We start from the raw sequence: 18,179 nt of genomic DNA on the forward strand, positions 1-18,179 counted from the left end.
CGTCCTCCCCACCACCGACACCACTGCTACTACCGACAAGCTTTCTGCTCCCCAATAAAAAAAAACAATAATTGTTAAACACAAACCTAACGAGAGTGTGGTGTTGATGACGGGGCAGCTGCTGGAGGGGCAGATCTGTCGGAGGCGTGGCAGGTACGTGTGATTATTGTGAGTTTTGTCCATATTTTGTTGGTATGCGAATTGACGTCACTTTGTTTTATTTCAGTGGCTGCTCTGGACCTGTGCGGTGAATTGTCAGGAGAGTAGTCAATATATTCCAAGAATGTCGTCAAATTAGCAGCAAAGGTTTGGTCTATTTGTCGTGGCATCTGCTGGTGGGGCAGCTCTGCCGATGGCGTGTAAGGTGAGTACGTATTGGTCATTTTTCATTTTTCGTGGTTATGTGAGTTAATGGTTTCCATCTGTTTTTAGTGGCTGCCTCAGGACCGACTTTTGGGCTCATCAAAAGACGTCAGAGTAGTAGCTATCGTAGGCGTCTATGATCTCCGCTATCTCGTCGTCAAATGAATCGTCGTCCGTCCACAGGTCGTCGCCATCGTCGCTGAGTGCTTCGCAGTCCATATCAGAGTCCTCCGATACGGCTGCGGCGTCAGGTTGTGTATTGGCGGCGGGTCTTGTAGGTGTTGGTGCTGCTGCTGGTGTCTGTGTTGGAGGATTGGCCACTGCTGAGCCACTGCCCTTTGCTTCCGTCAGGTTTGTAATTAATGTGGTAAGTTCTTGCAGTCTTTTCTCTAAGTTTTCAATTTTGACGGCGTACTCTTTCAGGATTTCCACACACTTGCCATCGCATTGGATGGCTGGCTGCTGCTGATGCTGGGGATTTCTCGGTGTCTGGAAACGTTTTGGAGTTGGCTGCACCCGTTGATCGCGCTGGCATTGGCGCCCCTTGGCCTGTGGCTGGGAATGATGGCCGCGATGCTGGTGCTGCTGCTGGTGCTGCCGACCCAAATTGTGTCCGCGCTGCTGCTGTTTTTGTTTTTGTTGCTGCTGCTGCTCATCACTTAGCTTCTGCTGGATCCTGGCCAAATGGTTTTCGGCCGGATTGGCTTGCGCACCTCGGCTATACAAGGGCCTGCGGGTGTTGGGCGTTGCTGTTGCAGCTGGTGTTGGTGCTGCTGGTTTGGCCCCCTGTCTGTGCGTCCGAGACGCATTGGTTGGCCAGTTGTTTACTGGCAAGTATTGCCTCATGGCCGCCATCCGCCTTGGGCTGAACTTCAACCTCAAATATGTTTAGAGGCCTCCCATTAAAACGGTGCTTTAATCCTCGGATAAACCGGGCAGTAAATCCCAGCCGTTCCAGCTCCTCAGTAATCCAGCTGCTTGGCGTAGTGTGGTGTAAATGCCGCACTATTACACGGTAGCCCCTGTCGCTGCGCGGCTGGTGTGTATGGAGTTGGGTGCTATCTTCAGCAAGGGCGTTCTGTATGGCGTTGTATGTTGCCATGTCATCGCACTGGACTCTGAGTCCACTGTTGGCCATGGATTTCGTCGTAAATTTCCCCACATTTGGATTGATGGTCAATTTATTTATGAGGGGTACAATTGCAGGCACCAGGGGCAGGAAGAGTGTAGGGACCTTGGTACTACGTATTGGCGGTTGGACGGGCGTTAAATTTACATTAATGGCTGGCTGATGTTGCGGCTGATGGTTGTCCGTCTCCATCTGTTGACGTTCAGACTCCATGCTTTGTGGCTCCCTATGTTGTTGGACCTCACACTGTTTATTTGGCGGTGTGCATATTTGACCAATCGTCGGCGTCTCTTGCTCTGACTCTATCTGTCGGGTCTTATGATGCAGTCTTTTGGCAAATTGGCTCTTAAACATAGGCGTGTCCAGTGTCAGGCAGGTAAAGTCGTCATTATCTGAATCCGTTTCGATCGCCGCGCATCTTCGTTTGAGCGGCGAGCGAAACGAATTTGTAGTCAAGTTGGCCTTTGCTATAGGGGTAAGGGGCAGGGGCGAGGGCATCTCATTGTCCAATAGCGGGGGCACGCTATTTAGCCATTCTTTTACCAGCTTTATTCTGGTATTAGGCCTTGTCAGTGCATTATGCTCGTCCGCCTGAGTCAAAGTAGGCAGCAAGCATTTTCTGCTTCTGCTAGTGTTGGTGCTTTTAGCTGTCGTCAAACGTTGTTGCTGTTGCTGGTCATTGTTTTGCTGTATGCCGTTTATAGTTTCGGCATAAGTCAATGTGTTTGTTTTTGTTTTGGTATTGGCGTAGGTCAGGGTAGCTTCGTTTGGTTTGCTGTTCGTGTTTGTGGTTTGTTTCGGCGGGAGAGAGCAAGCATCTCTCTTTTTGTCATAAGTGCGTGTGTGCATGTTTGGCGGCATTTGTGTGTCGTATGCAGCGGCGGCGATACGTAACTAGCATAGCGCAACGTAACCCAGCTCGCGCCTTGGCCTGATCCAGCAGGTTAGGGGAGCCAGTGTTACGTTACGCTATGGGGTCTTTATTGTACCGATACTTATATTAGCATATTAAGTACAATGTATTAGGGCTGTTGCTTATTATAGATGGTCTGTAAATAGCCGCCTACGAGCTGCTGTTAGCAGCCGTAGGCAACAAATACAGGGCTTTTTTACAGCACGAATTCTCCTCTGCCGGCAGTGCTGCCGGCGCAATCATAATTCTGAGGGAATCTCTCCATTTTGGCAGCAGTCCGTTTGCCAGAGGGGGGAGAGGGAGTGGGTAGAGCTAAAGCATAATACTCTTGACTATAAATTAAGTTTAAATTTAAATTATCGACTAAGGGGTAACATTATGGTTGCCTTACATTGGCAGAAAAGGGAGATTATATATGTACATATTTTTCTTATTCTATATCTTGACTTCTATTTGTTTTGTTTGTTTTCGTTTCTCCTCTGCCCACTGGTCCGGGGCAGCCAGAGCTATTGCTTGTCAATTGGAGTAATTAGTGCTAGTATTATACATTACTGGCATAAGAATTAGCCTGGATGCTAGCATATAGGCAATCTGTCAGCTTAGTCATCTGTGCAATTAGTACATCTATCTTCCCTTCCAGTTTTGGGTAGATTCAGCAGCGGCGGCCGCATGCTGGATCCGCTCCTGTGTCAGCAGTGTGATGAGGTAGTCCAGTTTCTGGCTGAGTTCATCGCTAGGACGGACGCTCTGATTGCTCACAGTGGGCTGAAATCCAGTTGTGGTCGCTGTGGGTGGCACTGACTGCCATACTTGCCTCCCTGGAAGAGGCTGGGAATGACTCGCTGGCTGCCTTGTGCGGAGTGCATCGGCATAGCTGCTCATCTGAGCTGGAGGAGCAGGAGCTCTTGCGCCTGAGCGCGATCGCCGGCGGCCCGGCTGCTGCAGTGCTGGAAAGCCCTGCTGGTTCATGACGGGTGGCTGGCGGGGACGCCGCAAACCCTGAGCGGCGGGTAAGGTAGGCATTGAAAGTTTACTCAACATCCTGTTGGTCTTTTCTAATCCGTTATTCCTTCTGTTGCAGTACTCTTTGTATTTGATGCAGCCACGGTAGCTGGCAACATGGGGACCATTACAGTTGGCGCATTTCGGCACATCCTCCCGCTTCTTGGGGCAGTCCTTGGGGTCATGCTTCTCCCCACACTTCAGGCATATGACTGCTCGGTTGCAGTAGTTCCTGGAGGGCCCAGACATCTGGCACTTGTGGCACTGGGGAACGCCTGGCGCGCGTATGGTCTTCTCGACCTTGATCCTTTGGCTGCAAATTGCCGTTAGCTCATAAATACTGCTGTTATTCTCCTGGGGCTCAAGCTCGACCTCGAATAGGTCCAATGGCTCCTTTGTATATCGTTTAAGTATATTGGCAATATGCCTCACCTTGTATCCAAGTCTTCCGAGCTGTTCGCGCACCCAGTCTGTGGGTGTGGAGCGGTGCAGGTGACGTATGACGATACGCATACCCCTTTCGCTTCGCAGGCGAAACGTATGGTAATCCACACCTTCCCCCTCAGATAAGAGCCGAATTAGGGCCCTATAGCCATCTATTGTATGGCACATGACTTTAAGAGATCCATTGTTGGCAGTCTTAGTGTCATATGTGCCTGCGCCAATGGCATTGTCAATGCATTGGAGCAGGGGAACGATTTCACAGACATTGGGAATGTATATAGGGGCTGGCCGCACAATTCTGGCGTCAGCTGTAGCAGCAGCATTGGGTGCGTGCGCAGTGGTAGGGGCAGGCGGGGGGGTGGTGTGAGAAGTAGAGGGCCTGTTTGTGGGAACAGGTTCCTCGGCTTCCGTCTCTCCCTCGCTGCAGTCAGTGTCAACATCCATGTCGTCATTTGCTACGTCGTCAGCATCCGAGAGTATATCGAAGTAGTTCGTGATATTCCTCTGGCTAGAGTCAGGCTTCTCCTTGGTGATTGCTGTCCGCTTAATCTTCTTGGCCGACGCCTTTATAATCGGCGAGCCCAAGGTGGTCGTCCGTTTCTTGTTCCGGGCCTCATACTCTGCCATCAGCTTGGCAGTTGCTTTCTTTCCATTGCCAGTTTCTCCCGCTGCTCCCTGAGGATCTCGCACAGAGTCGGCTGGCTCTGCACAGGTGCTGCAAGGGCACCAGTAGAAACTGGAGAACGTTGAGCGGCGTGGGCAGCTACACGAGCCGCACTAGCAGTAGTAGGAACTGTAGCAGCTGGGGGGCGTTTAGCTGCGGCGGCAGCTACGCGAGTAGGGGCGGTGGCTTTGGCAGCACAGGCAGCTTCAGCAGAGGCTCTGGTTGGCATGGCAGCGGGGGGAGCTAGCAATGGCTTGGTTAACAGTGCAGCGGACGGGGCCTGCATCAACTTGGCTGCAGCGGCAGCTGAAGTTGATGGCATGTCACTTGTCAGATCCACCAATGAGGTCGAGCGACAGGAAAGGGGGCGTAGATCACTTTTTTTTGGTTTGTGACGTGCACGGGAACAAAAGTTTGTCATAGATAGTAATGGGTGTGGTGGAGGAAGGGCGGCACGGCACGGCACGGCACACAACAGACACCATAAAAAGAACAGGGCAACACAGAAAAAAACGTCAATGGCGACACGGCACAGAACAATCAAAAGCGACACGACACGAAACGGTTATGGCACGTCCGACGATCACAACCTCTCGAGCGGGTGGACGAGATGAGAGTGGCGGACGAGGTTCATGGTGGAACACTCACATGTCCGCCAACTCCCATACTCTCCCCCTCGACTCGAAAGACCCGATCGCCGATCGTCATTTACCGGTGCTCTCACCCCCGGTTCCACTTTCACTCACCCCAATATTGAGTGAGATGAAAGTAGTCCGAGGGTAGCAGCACCGATAAGTAGGCAATGGAAATTTAATGGCTTTCCTGATTTAGTGGCTGTGTGTGTTGTTGCTTGTCAATGGGTCATGTCTCATGTTCTCTGTTCCTTGTGTATTGGCTGCTCTGTTGTCGGGGGATGGGATGGGAAGGGGGAAATTTGCCTGCTCCCGTATAACCGCCCGGATACTTTAAACTTCCGGATCTTACGATCCGGGCGCGAGACGCTCCGAAGAGTCGACCGCATAGCATCTTGTGGGCGGTTGAAATGGCGTTTGGCAGAGTGGCGATGGTTGGCAGTGTTAATTTTGCTCCTGCACAACCGCATTTGGCATTTAGTTGCTTTGAAGTGGGTGGGTGGGGTGGGTGTGGGATTGGCTGGGCATAATTGCCGAAGTTGCGACCGATAACACACTGGGCATTGATATATGCATTTTAAATTTGAATTGGCTTTTTTGTGTGTTATCGGTCAAAGTCTGGTATTTGCGTGGTATTTCGGTAATACCACGTGTCAAGGGGAATTATGGGAATGGCAAATAGGTTGGGAAGAAGAGTAAGAAGGTAAAACTAATTAGAAAACTACGAAAATTTACAATTAACTACAGAAAAAACTACATTAATTTACAAAAACTTATTCCTAATATCACAGGCAAGTAACTAAAACTATGGAAAAACTATCTACGGACATGCAAAAACTACGGAAACAACAGGATTGACATCTACAACAAGAACCTTGATGCAGACAAGGTAAAATAAACGATAATTGACATACATTTACAACATATAAACATATTAATTATATTTATTTTATTTCTAACAGGAGGACAACTACAACGAAGCACCGGCCGGCATAACAAACGCAATGCGAACTTTACGCTGTATACCGGCCGGCTCTGTTGTCCCCCTGTGTGTTGTTTATTGGCTGGATGTGAGTATTGGCGTGCATCGTGGGCAATGATGGTGCTGTTGATGGCAAGCGGCTCTGGTCCGGCCGCCCACGTTGCATCTGTCTGTTGGTTTGGTGCAGCAGACCGAGTGGCACTGGTCCGGCCACCCGAGATGCGATCGTGGATGGCTGGCATTGACATCGATGTGTGATGCCAACGAATTGTTTTATTGGCCGCATCCAAGTGGCGAACTGGTCCGGCCACCAGGATACGTTGTCGATTTTAATTGTTGGCCGCATCCGAGTGGCTGCTGGTCCGGCCACCCAGGATGCGCTGTCAGTTGGATTGGCCTGGCCTCCTCGGCCACGTTCATCGTCGGTTTGTAATGGCGTTTTGAGTGGCTGCTGGTCCGGCCACCCAGTTGAGGAGGTGTTTGCTTTGGCGTGTGATTATACCCGATACTCAAAATGAGTATTGGGGTATATTAGATTTGTGGTAAAAGTGGATGTGTGTAACGTCCAGAAGGAATCGTTTCCGACCCCATAAAGTATATATATTCTTGATCAGCATCAATAGCCGAGTCGATTGAGCCCTGTCTGTCTGTCCGTCTGTCCGTCCGTCCGTCCGTCCGTCCGTCCGTCCGTCCGTCCCTCCGTCCGTCCGTCCGTCCGTCCGTCCGTCCCCTTCAGCGCCTAGTGCTCAAAGACTATAAGATCTAGAGCAACGATGTTTTGGATCCAGACTTCTGTGATATGTCACTGCTACAAAAATATTTCAAAACTTCGCCCCGCCCACTTCCGCCCCCACAAAGGGGGGGCCACATGCCACATCTGTGGCATACGATAAAACCAAAAACGCAGAATCGTAGAGGATGATTATATGTTCTAGAGTGTAAAATCTGAACCAGATCGTATAATTATTATAGCCAGAATCAAGAAAACAATTTCATTCTTTCTCGCTCTGTCTCTCTCTAACACACAGGTTTCATGGTCGGCTTTGCCAATTGCAAAATATGAGTTCAAGGATCTCAGAACCTATAAGAGCCAGAGCAACCAAATTTGGTATCCACAATCCTGTGATATCGGACCTTGACCGTTTCGTGTCCAAATTTCGCCACACCCCCTTCCGCCCCGCAAAGGACGAAAATCTGGGGCATCCACAAATCTCAGAGACTATTAAGGCTAGAGTAACCAAATTTGGTATCCGCACTTCTGTTAGATCTCACTATAAAACGTATATCTCAGAATTTCGCCCCACCCTTTTCCGCCCCCACAAAGGACGAAAATCTGTTGCATCCACAATATTGCATATTCGAGAAAACTAAAAACGCAGACTCATAGATAATGACCATGTCTATCAGATTGCTGAATCTGGATCAGATCAAATCATTTTTATAGGCAAAAGGAACAAATCAATTTGCACTGGCTACGCAGCCCCCGACGTCACGCTAAGACTGATTTTCTGTCTCTCTCGCACGCACTCCTTGTCGTGTCGTTTAATATTAGCGGCGTCTGCCGGAGGAGAGCCATACTGACTTAGTATCGGGTATAACTGTAGAGTTGCGGTCTCCGCAGCAACTCACAACGTTCCCCCTCGTTTTAATTTGTGTTTATTTGCTGGTACTTGTCGGCGTTTGGATGCTGTTGCTGGCGACCCTTGTCTGGTTGGTGTTGGCGTGAGAGACGTTTGCAGGTGAGTATATGTATTTATTGGCAGCCTCTCTCCTGATTCTCCTTTTTCGTTTGCAGGATTTGCTGGCGTCCGGCGGCTCAACACCAGGCCATCCCGCCCTCACATAATTGGCATGAGAGACGGGTGTGACCCAGTGGAGCGGCAACAGGCGCCAGCATCTGCGTCGTCGTTGGAATGGCAGCTGTATGTTTGAAATGGCGTGACGTCATTGTGATGGTGTGGTGGCAGCGTCATCAAAAGAGTCCTCCTTTTCCGCCCATTTGGCAGGAAATTGTCAGTGTTGGTGGCAGCTGTTGGAGGGGCAGCTCTGTCTGTGTATTGGCAGGTACGTGTGGATTCCGTGTGTTTTGGCAGTTTTTCGTATTGTCGTGTATTGACTGTTTTTCTTTGTTGCAGTGGCTGTCTCTGAATCGCCGATTGGGCACATCAATAGGCGCCGCCCGAACGCATGCTTTCGCGTGCGCTGGCGATTTGGGCCCTTCACACTTGGCCCAGACCCTCCAGATCGTCGAATGGATCGTGGTCGGTCCATTCGTCGTCATCCTCGTCGTCAATTGCTTCACAGTCCATATCGGATTCGGAGTCCGATATGGCTGCGGCGTCATGGTGCGTATTTGCAGTTGGTCGTGGTGATGGCTGTGTGGATGCTGCTGGTTGAATGTGTGCACTGCCTGTTCGATGCTCCTCCACACGCGTATACAAATTCAAATCCAAACGATCAACATCAATGAGGACGCCACTTTCCTGATAACTTGACCGCCATGTGACCGTTGGAATAGGAATTTTGTCACAGCTTAGAAACCTACCTACATGTGTTTTCGGCGTGATGAGTACGATGATGTGTGTTAAGAGCCAGATTAGATGCTCTCCAGGCGATTTACGCCCATTCAATTATTTTGGTAGGTAATGCTATTATCTATAATGCTATTATGGAAGTATCCTGCATGCATGTGCTCCTAAAGTCAGATGACCAATAAATCTGTATCTTTCAAAATGGATGTTGGGCTCCCCACGCAACATACCCAACCATCTATATTTGGTACTTATGTATGAGCGTATAGTGATATTAAAGCAAGATCCAGTACAAATTATAGTTCTGGCAGATGTTTCCTATAGCAGATATATAATTTTGCGGTGATCCGATACTGATTCAATCTGTGTGTAATAAATACCATTTTCGTAGCGTAGCAAGATGAAATATAAAGTGCCTAAGTTCCGCGCAAAAGTATAATCAGTAGCTCCAGATAGCCGACTGGCAGCGAACGGATTGTTATAGAGGCACTTGATTGTTCTTATAACAATAGGCGGGGTGTGTGTATTGGGGGTGGGTGGAGGTGGCGGTGGCATATCAGCAGTCATTTAATTGGCTGTTTCAGATTCCGATTGCTTTTTGGGGACTTTTGCTTACGTTAAAGCGCGCTTTCCACACCTCTGCCTCCGCCGCCGTTCTAAAGGGAAACTGTAGAATCTGATTTACGACTCTCTCCAACTTCAAGTATTTCCCCCTCTGCCAGCGTGCCAGTTGTACGCCAGCGTCGACGCTTTGGTTATCTCATGCAGGGCAATTTGTCAAGCCAAATAACGGTCTGCGTGTCAGTTTCAGTTCCATTTTTTGCATCACGGAGAACAGAACAGAACACAACATGTCCAAGGGATCGGTCCTACCACAGTATATAGCCGGTTTATCGGCCAGCTTTGGCGCCATATGTATGGGCGCCTCAATCGGCTGGTCCGAAATTTGTAATTTCGAGTTCTTTAAGAGATTTACTAACTAATTTCAGCTGTAAATAAAGAAGCATTAGTGTACAGCTTATAATTCTTTAACATTGACATGTCGGTTTCGCACAAAATGTTCTTTGGACGCCAGTGACAGCTCTGCCAGTTCAATATTTCAATTTTTGCAGCGCGTCTCGCCCAATTTTCCGCAATTAAATTCCACCAGCAAAGCTATCAACAAATATGCTGTCAGGCCACAAACCTTCTATAATGTACTTTTAGAAAAGTAATATTTGTTAAAGTGAGCGTGTGAGTGCTGGGATTCGAATCTACGGAAGTCCTTTTCGTTTGTGCTGTTGTTGTTTTGTTGCTTTGGCTACTGCTGTCGCCCTGTATACGCCCTTGCGTATAACAATGGACATGGAATACGCCAACATCAATGAATTTAATGACCGCGACCTAGCGACACGCATGCCCAACAGCAATTATGAAAAATACAAGTCTCTGGTGCGCATGCACCTCTCCTTCGAGCTGGAACTAAACACCGACGAGTAAGTTGCCACGAGCGACGCTGCCATCCCATCGAAATATAGTGCTTACCGATTTATGGGTTGCAGGTTCGACATGCCGTGCCATGAAATCGTCTACGAAGATAAGGGCAAGATAAAGAAGTGGAATCGCCTCTCCAAGAAGAATCGCGGACCTGCCACAGGCTGCACGGCTGGGGCAGGCAGTAAGTCGGCGGGCAACAGTCCCACTGAAACGCTGCAGCAACAAATTGATGCCGGCTTTCTGATGCACCTGGAGGAGCTCAAAAAGTTTCTTATGCTGGAGAAGAGTAAGTGACAGGGAGAGTCCGGAAAATTGAATTATTCTAAATGCGGAAATGCTATTCTGCAGATCTCACCCAGGAGGGACTATTTCGCAAGACAGGAGCCGTTTCCAGGCAGAACGAGCTACGAATGCACATACAGCACGACCAGCCCTTGGATTTGGAACTGACAGGATTCTCGGCTCACGACTGTGCCACTGTTTTTAAGAGCTTTCTGGCCGAGCTGCCAGAGCCTTTGCTTACAGACGCCCACTATCCAGCACATCTTCAGATAGCGCCGCTTAGCCAGGCATTAATGAGGGGTCAGGTGGCGGCTACCGCAGAGCGCCAACAACATCTTCTCAACTCGGTGCAGCTGCTCCTTCTCCTGCTCCCCGAAGAGCATCGCGAGTTACTGCAGCACATTATTAAAATGCTCCATTCGGTGGCAGCGCGTGGGGAGAGCAACAAGATGTCCGCGGAGAATTTGGCCATCTTGTTTACACCGCACCTGATTTGCCCCAGGAAAATGCCGCCTGAGGCGCTCCACTATACGGCGAAGAAGATGTCCAGAATTGTGTCCTACATGATTCAGCAGGGTCTGGAAATCTTCGAAGTTCCCGGAAAGCTAGCCACCGATATTCGGGCGTACTTTCTTGAGCGCAAACGCAAAAAAACCATGTCACCGGAGCAAACCCTTGAAGAATCCATCTCGGACGACTCGACAGTCAACACGGTGTACACTTTTGTAGATCGTGCCGCCACGGCAGCGGCAAACAACAGCAATTACACGGACACTGTGTAGCATATTGGATATTACCAAACCTTCACGGAAGGCTGAGCAGGTGATGGTTCGTCTCCCGTCCGGGCACGTGCTTGTTCCGGCTTCCGTCTCATCGGCAAGAAATGGGGGGGGTTTTTTTATTTCCCAGAACGGACGGGACACAGCTCTACTCCAACAATCATAATACTGACACAGTAACGTTCATTAAAATTTCACGTGCAAGCGAAGTATCGACACAAATATGTACAAGAGCAAATACACCTAACTACACACACACGGACACATACACACATACAAGTCGTGCCACGGTGTTGTTGTGACCACTCATGCCCACCCTACCATGATCAACGCTCCCGGTTCATCCGGTGATCCCATAAAGAAGGCTCTTACAGCCTCCTATCCAACCCCATTACCCTCCTTTGCCCAGCATGGTCCCCGCATATAGAACTCTAGCCCCGATTCATGTTAAATCCTATATTTCATATTGAGCAATAGCACATGCATCGCACTAGTAAACTAATAAATGATTAACTCTTAATAATACACTTTAGATTGAAATTTAACTTACAAATTGAAAGAAGGGAAGGGTACATATCTCCAGCTTTTATGTTAGGCAAATAGATAATAATAATAAATAAATATGCAAAAGGGAATGTAAAAACTGTGCGCCGCGATCGTTATGGCAGGGCAGTTATTTAAGTGCATTAGCGAAAGCAAACGCAAGTAGAAAGCATAAAAGAACGTCAGAGCGACCAGCCTCGCAACTTCCCTTTTGTGCCTTGTTCTTAAGAGGCCTGGTTCTTATGCGCGGCGTAAGCGCTTATGGTTGCCAGCAGGGCATAAGGGAGAGCGCACAGCCTCTCTTAAGCGACGAAGCCCCTGACTACGTGAGGTTTTTTTTTTTTTTTCGGTCGTGCAATAAATAGTTGCTCATAACAAACAAACTGCAATATTTTATCTTTATGTTTTGGGATCACTTACGGCCTTCCTTTGATTTGTTTTAATAAATGCGTTGAAACAGCGATGAAAGCGCTTCCATGGACTGCGGCAACGTTCCTAAAACGAAAGCTGGAGAAATACTTTTACAAAAAAAAAACTCACGCTCTCCTCTGCCGTTTATCCGTTGTTCACTTTCGCCCTGTCACACATTCCACTTGCTATTTCTTCCGAACAGAATTTAAAAACACAACCAAAAGAAATTTACTAAGCTAATTACACTAATGACACTATAGCATACAAATAGGAATCAGCGGTTACACTGATGGATATAAAAAAAAACGACAATCGTTGCCGCCGGCTTCACATCTGGGCACTCCTCGGCACTTCGTATGGGGAAACGAAAATTGGTCGAGACCCAGATCTATATTTCGGGTAGAAATTGGCTGACCGTTTACATAGCTTTAATAATTTCCGCAGAATTGGACGGCCTCCAATATATCGCGGGTCCGTGACACATAAGTGGCTCGCGCCCGCAAAGCGACTGATGAGCCGATCTTTTACGCCTCCCGCTTTGTGCTGCTCGGCCTAGCGCTGGGAATTTTTGGTACGGAGCTGTAGTTGGGCGAGGAGCATAAGTCCCTTGCCGCGGGCGGAGGCCCTAATATCGGGGAAATTGTTGTTGCGAGCTTTCGTATTGGGGTTCAGACAGGTACCCAAACGATTGCCCGAAGTTTAAGCCGGTACTAACCGCCAATCTGAAAAATTAATTTCCTACAATAAAAAACGAGGTGGAACGTTGTGAGTTGCTGCGGACACCGCAACTCTACAGTTATACCCGATACTAAGTCAGTATGACTCTCCTGCGGCAGACGCCGCTAATATTGAACCACACGACAAAGAGTGCGTGCGAGAGAGACAGAAAATCAGTCTGAGCGTGACGTCGGGCGCTGCGTAGCCACTGAAAATTGACTTCTTGCTTTTGGCTACAAAAATGATTCGATCTGATCCAGATTCAGCAATCTGATAGATATGGTCATTATCTATGATTCTGCGTTTTTAGTTTTCTCGAATGTGCAATATTGTGGATGCAACAGATTTTCGTCTTTTGTTGGGGCGGAAGGGGGTGAGGCGAAATTCTGAGATATACGTTTTATAGTGAGATCTAACAGAAGTGCGGATACCAAATTTGGTTACTCTAGCCTTAATAGTCTCTGAGATTTGTGGATGCCCCAGATTTTCGTCCTTTGCGGGGGCGGAAGGGGGTGTGGCGAAATTTGGACACGAAACGGTCAAGGTCCGATATCACAGGAGTGTGGATACCAAATTTGGTTGCTCTGGCTGTTATAGGTTCTGAGATCCTTGAACTCATATTTTGCAATTGACAAAACCGACCATGAAACCTGTGTGTTAGAGAGATACAGAGCGAGAAAGAATGAAATTGTTTTCTTGATTCTGGCTATAATCATTATACGATCTGGTTCAGATTTTGCACTGTAGAAGCTATGGTCATCCTCACCGATTCTGCGTTTTTGGTTTTATCGTATCGTCGAAATTGTGGACTCCACAGATTTTCGCCCTTTGTGGGGGCGGAAGTGGGCGGGGCGAAGTTTTGAAATATTTTTGTAGCAGTGACATATCACAGAAGTCTGGATCCAAAACATCGTTGCTCTAGCTCTTATAGTCTTTGAGCACTAGGCGCTGAAGGGGACGGACGGACGGACGGTCGGACGGACAGACAGACAGGGCTCAATCGACTCGGCTATTGATGCTGATCAAGAATATATATACTTTATGGGGTCGGAAACGATTCCTTCTGGACGTTACACACATCCACTTTTACCACAAATCTAATATACCCCAATACTCATTTTGAGTATCGGGTATAAAAAGCACTACCCTACGCCACGAGTGTATGTGGTATATATTAGCGACGCTGAAATACATACCAATTGAGATTGGCACTTAACACACTTTTACTTTATAAACGCACAATATTTCTTTCTTTTTGCTGTATTCAGCTGTTAAGATCTTTTCCCGGTTTTTATTCCTCTTTTTTTTTTCTTTATACTTGGACTGGACAAAAATAGCACGTCTGTCTTCGCCAACAGTTTTTCTTCCAAGAGACCGAGGCTAGATCTGCACAGTCTGAGACCCCCCAGTACAGCGTTAAACTTGAGAATCCTCCATTTTCGAATTGACGCCGTAATTATTTTACAAGTTTCAACTCAAAAAAAACAAAAAAAAAAAACCGCTCTCCTTCGTTTACCTTTTAACTTGAATTAAGGCGGCAAAGTTGAGTAACATAGGGAGACCAATATCCCTTCTTGGTACTTTTCCAAATGTTCCCTTTTGTGGATCCCAGTATTTATACCTTTTTTTTATACGTTACTCTTTCAAACCACTTCAAATCCCCCCTACCAAAATCACACTTTGGGGAAGAAGGACCAAAAGGGTGATTCCCACTTAGAGCGATTTTTAACCATGGTGCTACTGTTTGATATCTTTGGCATGGAATTTGCCGATCAGACGTCCTTGCAGATCCTCTAGCTCGTAATAGGCTTGACCCAACTGTCGCCTTACCCGGGACTTCACAAAAACGGGAGCCAACTTGGCATTAAATCCTTTCACGAAATTACTTTGCTGGAAATTTCGACGGTAAACCTCCTGTCCCACTCTGAATGATACCTCCTTACTTCGAAGGTTATACGTATTTTCATTTCGTTCGTGCTGAGCCCTCATTGCCGCCTTTGCCGTGCCACGCATCAGGTCAAATGAGTCGTCCCTAGAAAAATGCACCCAACGATCTTCTAACATCTCTAGCTGCCTCAACAACTGATACGTGGTACCATTCGTGATCATCTGTTGCCCAAACGCCAACTGGTATGGACTCGCCTTTACGGCACTGTGCACAGCCGATCTTAACGCACATGCTACACTGCTGAGCTGCTCATCCCAGTTACCTTGGTCAGTATTTATGTAGGCTTTGATTGCTGCCAAGATAGATCTGTTAACTCGCTCGGACGCGTTAGCCTGCGGAGCGTAAACGGCGGTGTAAGCGTGCTCTATGCCATACTTCTGAAGCAAGGAGTTGAATGCATGGGACTTAAATTGGACGCCGTTGTCCGAGACTAGCTTTTCCGGCACTCCAAAGCAGTGAAATAATTGTTCCTCAATGTATGGTACGATGGCGTCGGCGGTAAATTTTCTTACGAGTTTAATAAACGGAAATTTGGAAAAATGATCTAACACCACAAATATCCCGACATTCCCACTACGACTTCTAGGATACGGTCCCAGAAAATCTACGTAGAGCTTCTGGAAGAACCGTTCTGTTTCCCCCGTTTTTGCTAGTGGCGGTCTTAAAGGTCTATTTGGATGCTTAGTACACTTACAAATTTCACACCGGTTTATGAACTCTTTGACATCTTTTAACAACGTCGGCCAATAATAGTAGCGCCGAACCTTTTCGAGCGTTTTATTTATGCCTCCGTGTGCAGATAGGGCGTGCTCATGGGCCATTTTCAGGACCGAATCTATGAGCCCCTTGGGAATCCAAATTTTCCAACAGAGTTCATCCGCTACCCTTTCGCCTGTTGCGTGCTCGGTGCGACGATATATATGCCTGCCTACCACGTTTACATCTGGCATCTGAGCCTGACTACTCGCTACTTTAGCCCTAAGGGAAACGTAATCCGTCGAACTAAAGTGCTCCGACTCCAAATCGATCCTTTCTTCTGGTTCGATCTCTGACAAATCTGGGGAAAAGACCCGAGACAAGGCGTCTGGAACGATGTTTCGAGACCCTTTTCGGTGGCTAATATTAAAGGAATACCCCTGAAGCTTCAAAGCCCATCTGGCCAGTCTGCTACTCAGATCTGATTGGGACATCAGCCACTTCAAGGAGGCATGGTCGGTTATCACCGTAAATTGATGTCCCTCTACATAAGCGCGAAATTTCTTGATGCTCAGAATGGCAGCTAAGCATTCCTTTTCAGTCACCGAGTAAGCACGTTGGCACTTATTCAATTTTCGTGACATAAAGGCAATTGGTACTTCATCGCCCTCTTCGTTTATCTGCATCAGTACCCCTCCTACTCATGAGTGACTAGCGTCGCAGTGGATAAAGAAAGGCTTTTCAAAATTCGGTGGGTGTAAGACGGGAGCTTCACACATTGAGTTCTTCAGAGCTGTGAATGCAGCTTCTGCTTCTTCGAACCAAATGAACTGGTGTTTCTGCTTCAGGGCGTCCATCAGAGGCGCCGCAATAGCCGCAAAATTCTTTATAAATTTGTGGTACCATCCCGTCATACCCAAGAATCGACGCAACTGTTTCACCGACTTCGGAGCAGGATATTCCTTAATGGCCTCTATTTTGTCCAAGTCCATGCCTATAATACCGTGACCCACTACATGCCCCAGATAGCGGACCTCAGGCACACAGAACTTGCTCTTCTGTATATTAATTGTAAGCCCCGCTGCAGACAGCTTCTCTGCTAATACTTTTAACACACTCAGATGCCTTTCAAAGGTGTCTGACACTATAAGCAGGTCATCCAAGTATATAAACACTTCGTTTCGAAGATTGGCTGGAATAATGCGGTCCATAAGTTTGGACATAGTAGACGGCGCATTGGTAAGCCCAAACGGCATAACTTTAAACTGGTAAAGCGGCCGTCCAGGCACTGTGAATGCTGTTTTATCCCTAGAACCTTCTTCTAGCGGTATTTGCCAGTAGGCATCTTTCAGGTCGAGGCTAGTTATGTATTCTGCCTTTGGTAACCGGCTTAAGATCCCATCTATGAGCGGCATGTGATACGCGTCCTTCCTAGTCACCTCGTTCACCTTGCGGCTGTCTATACAAAGACGAACCTTCTCCGGCTTCCGGACGAGTACTACCGGACAAGACCACGCACTGTTGGATTCTTCGATGACCCCTAGCGCTAACATGCGATCCAACTCCTCATACATTAATTTCTCGATAGCTGGGGACACTGCATAGTGTCGTTGTTTTGTGGGCTTTGCCTCCCCTACATCTATTACATGGGACAACAACGTGGTTTTTCCTAAACCATTATCCGCGAAAGACGGAAGACACTAAATGGATATATTAAGTTGTTCTCGTTGCACCTCCGATAAAGGACGTTGGTTTTCTGGCTTCCACACCTCATCGCAATGGTTCACCGTGTCATTAGCACTTCCTTGTGGATACAAATCGGATGGCAATAAGCCAAATTCGGTCCAAAAGTTAATGCCCAGATACAGAGGCTGCGTTAGGGTTGGAACGATGTATGGGGTAACAGACCTGGTAACACCTTTATAGCCCACTTCCGCTTTAAGCTTCCGCACCACTCTCTGAGACTGCCCACCCGCTGTCCGAACTGTGGATGTCATGGGCTTAAATTGAAATTGGCTTTCAAGCAGCTCGCTGGCCAAATCTCCACCAATGCAACTAATAGATGCCCCTGTATCCATTAATCCAACAAGCTTTCTGTCTAATAATGTGACCTCTGCATATGGCCTGAGATCTTCTGATATTATTGACGATACCAGAGCTTTTTTCTCTAACCTTAGATTTCTGACAAATTCTTCCCGACGTACTTTAGCTCGTGCCTTCCGTTTAGACTCCCTATCCTCTTTTTCTTCCTGTGTTATTTTCTTATTAACTATGGTTAAATTATTGTTTACTATTGGGATTGGGAATTGCTTCTATCGCTACTCGGTTTTCGTCGCTTTGGATGCTGATGGTCTGCGTGCACTTTTCAAGGGTGCACGCACTTGGGTGTTTTTTGTTGCTTGGCATTTTTGGCACGACGGCTTGTAAGTGTCAGGCTGGCCACACCCATAGCAAAAAACTACTCGCTCTGCTACGCAATCCTGGTAGCGATGACCATTACCACGGCAGTTCCAACAGACTAAGTTGAACGCTGCTATCTCCCCATCACTTTCGTCTGACTCCTCTTGCCCTGGGCTTTCTACCGCGTGAACCAACCGTCTTGGTGCTGGTCGTGGTCTAGCCACCGGATCTTTACCAACAGTTTGCATGAACAGTTCCCGAGTCTTC

General features: G+C 47.8%; 1 protein-coding gene and 1 long non-coding RNA gene across 2 annotated transcripts; one reads left to right on the forward strand and one right to left on the reverse strand.

Moving 5' to 3' along the window:
- Positions 1-9,723: 9,723 nt before the first annotated feature.
- LOC117194489 (rho GTPase-activating protein 19-like) lies at positions 9,724-11,406 on the forward strand. Its single transcript, XM_033399047.1, has 3 exons — positions 9,724-10,135; positions 10,202-10,422; positions 10,485-11,406. Exons 1-3 carry the CDS (start codon positions 9,999-10,001, stop codon positions 11,198-11,200), a joined length of 1,074 nt encoding a protein of 357 aa, XP_033254938.1. The 5' UTR covers positions 9,724-9,998; the 3' UTR covers positions 11,201-11,406.
- Positions 11,407-11,971: 565 nt separating this feature from the next.
- On the reverse strand, positions 11,972-14,319 carry LOC117194491. The gene is made up of 4 exons (XR_004474844.1): positions 14,065-14,319; positions 12,567-12,873; positions 12,161-12,247; positions 11,972-12,062 (listed from the first exon to the last, which is right to left on the reverse strand). It is a non-coding gene; the product is annotated as an uncharacterized LOC117194491 (long non-coding RNA).
- Between the last annotated feature and the right edge of the window lie 3,860 nt (positions 14,320-18,179).

Source organism: Drosophila miranda, assembly GCF_003369915.1.
Source record: "Drosophila miranda strain MSH22 chromosome Y unlocalized genomic scaffold, D.miranda_PacBio2.1 Contig_Y3_pilon, whole genome shotgun sequence".
Classification (NCBI taxonomy): domain Eukaryota; kingdom Metazoa; phylum Arthropoda; class Insecta; order Diptera; family Drosophilidae; genus Drosophila; species Drosophila miranda.

Coding starts and splice junctions, on each gene's coding strand:
- LOC117194489 (XM_033399047.1), top strand. CDS start 9,999: ATGGACATGGAATACGCCAACATCAATGAATTTAATGACCGCGACCTA. Junction 10,136..10,201: donor CTGGAACTAAACACCGACGA/GTAAGTTGCCAC, acceptor TATGGGTTGCAG/GTTCGACATGCCGTGCCATG. Junction 10,423..10,484: donor GTTTCTTATGCTGGAGAAGA/GTAAGTGACAGG, acceptor GCTATTCTGCAG/ATCTCACCCAGGAGGGACTA.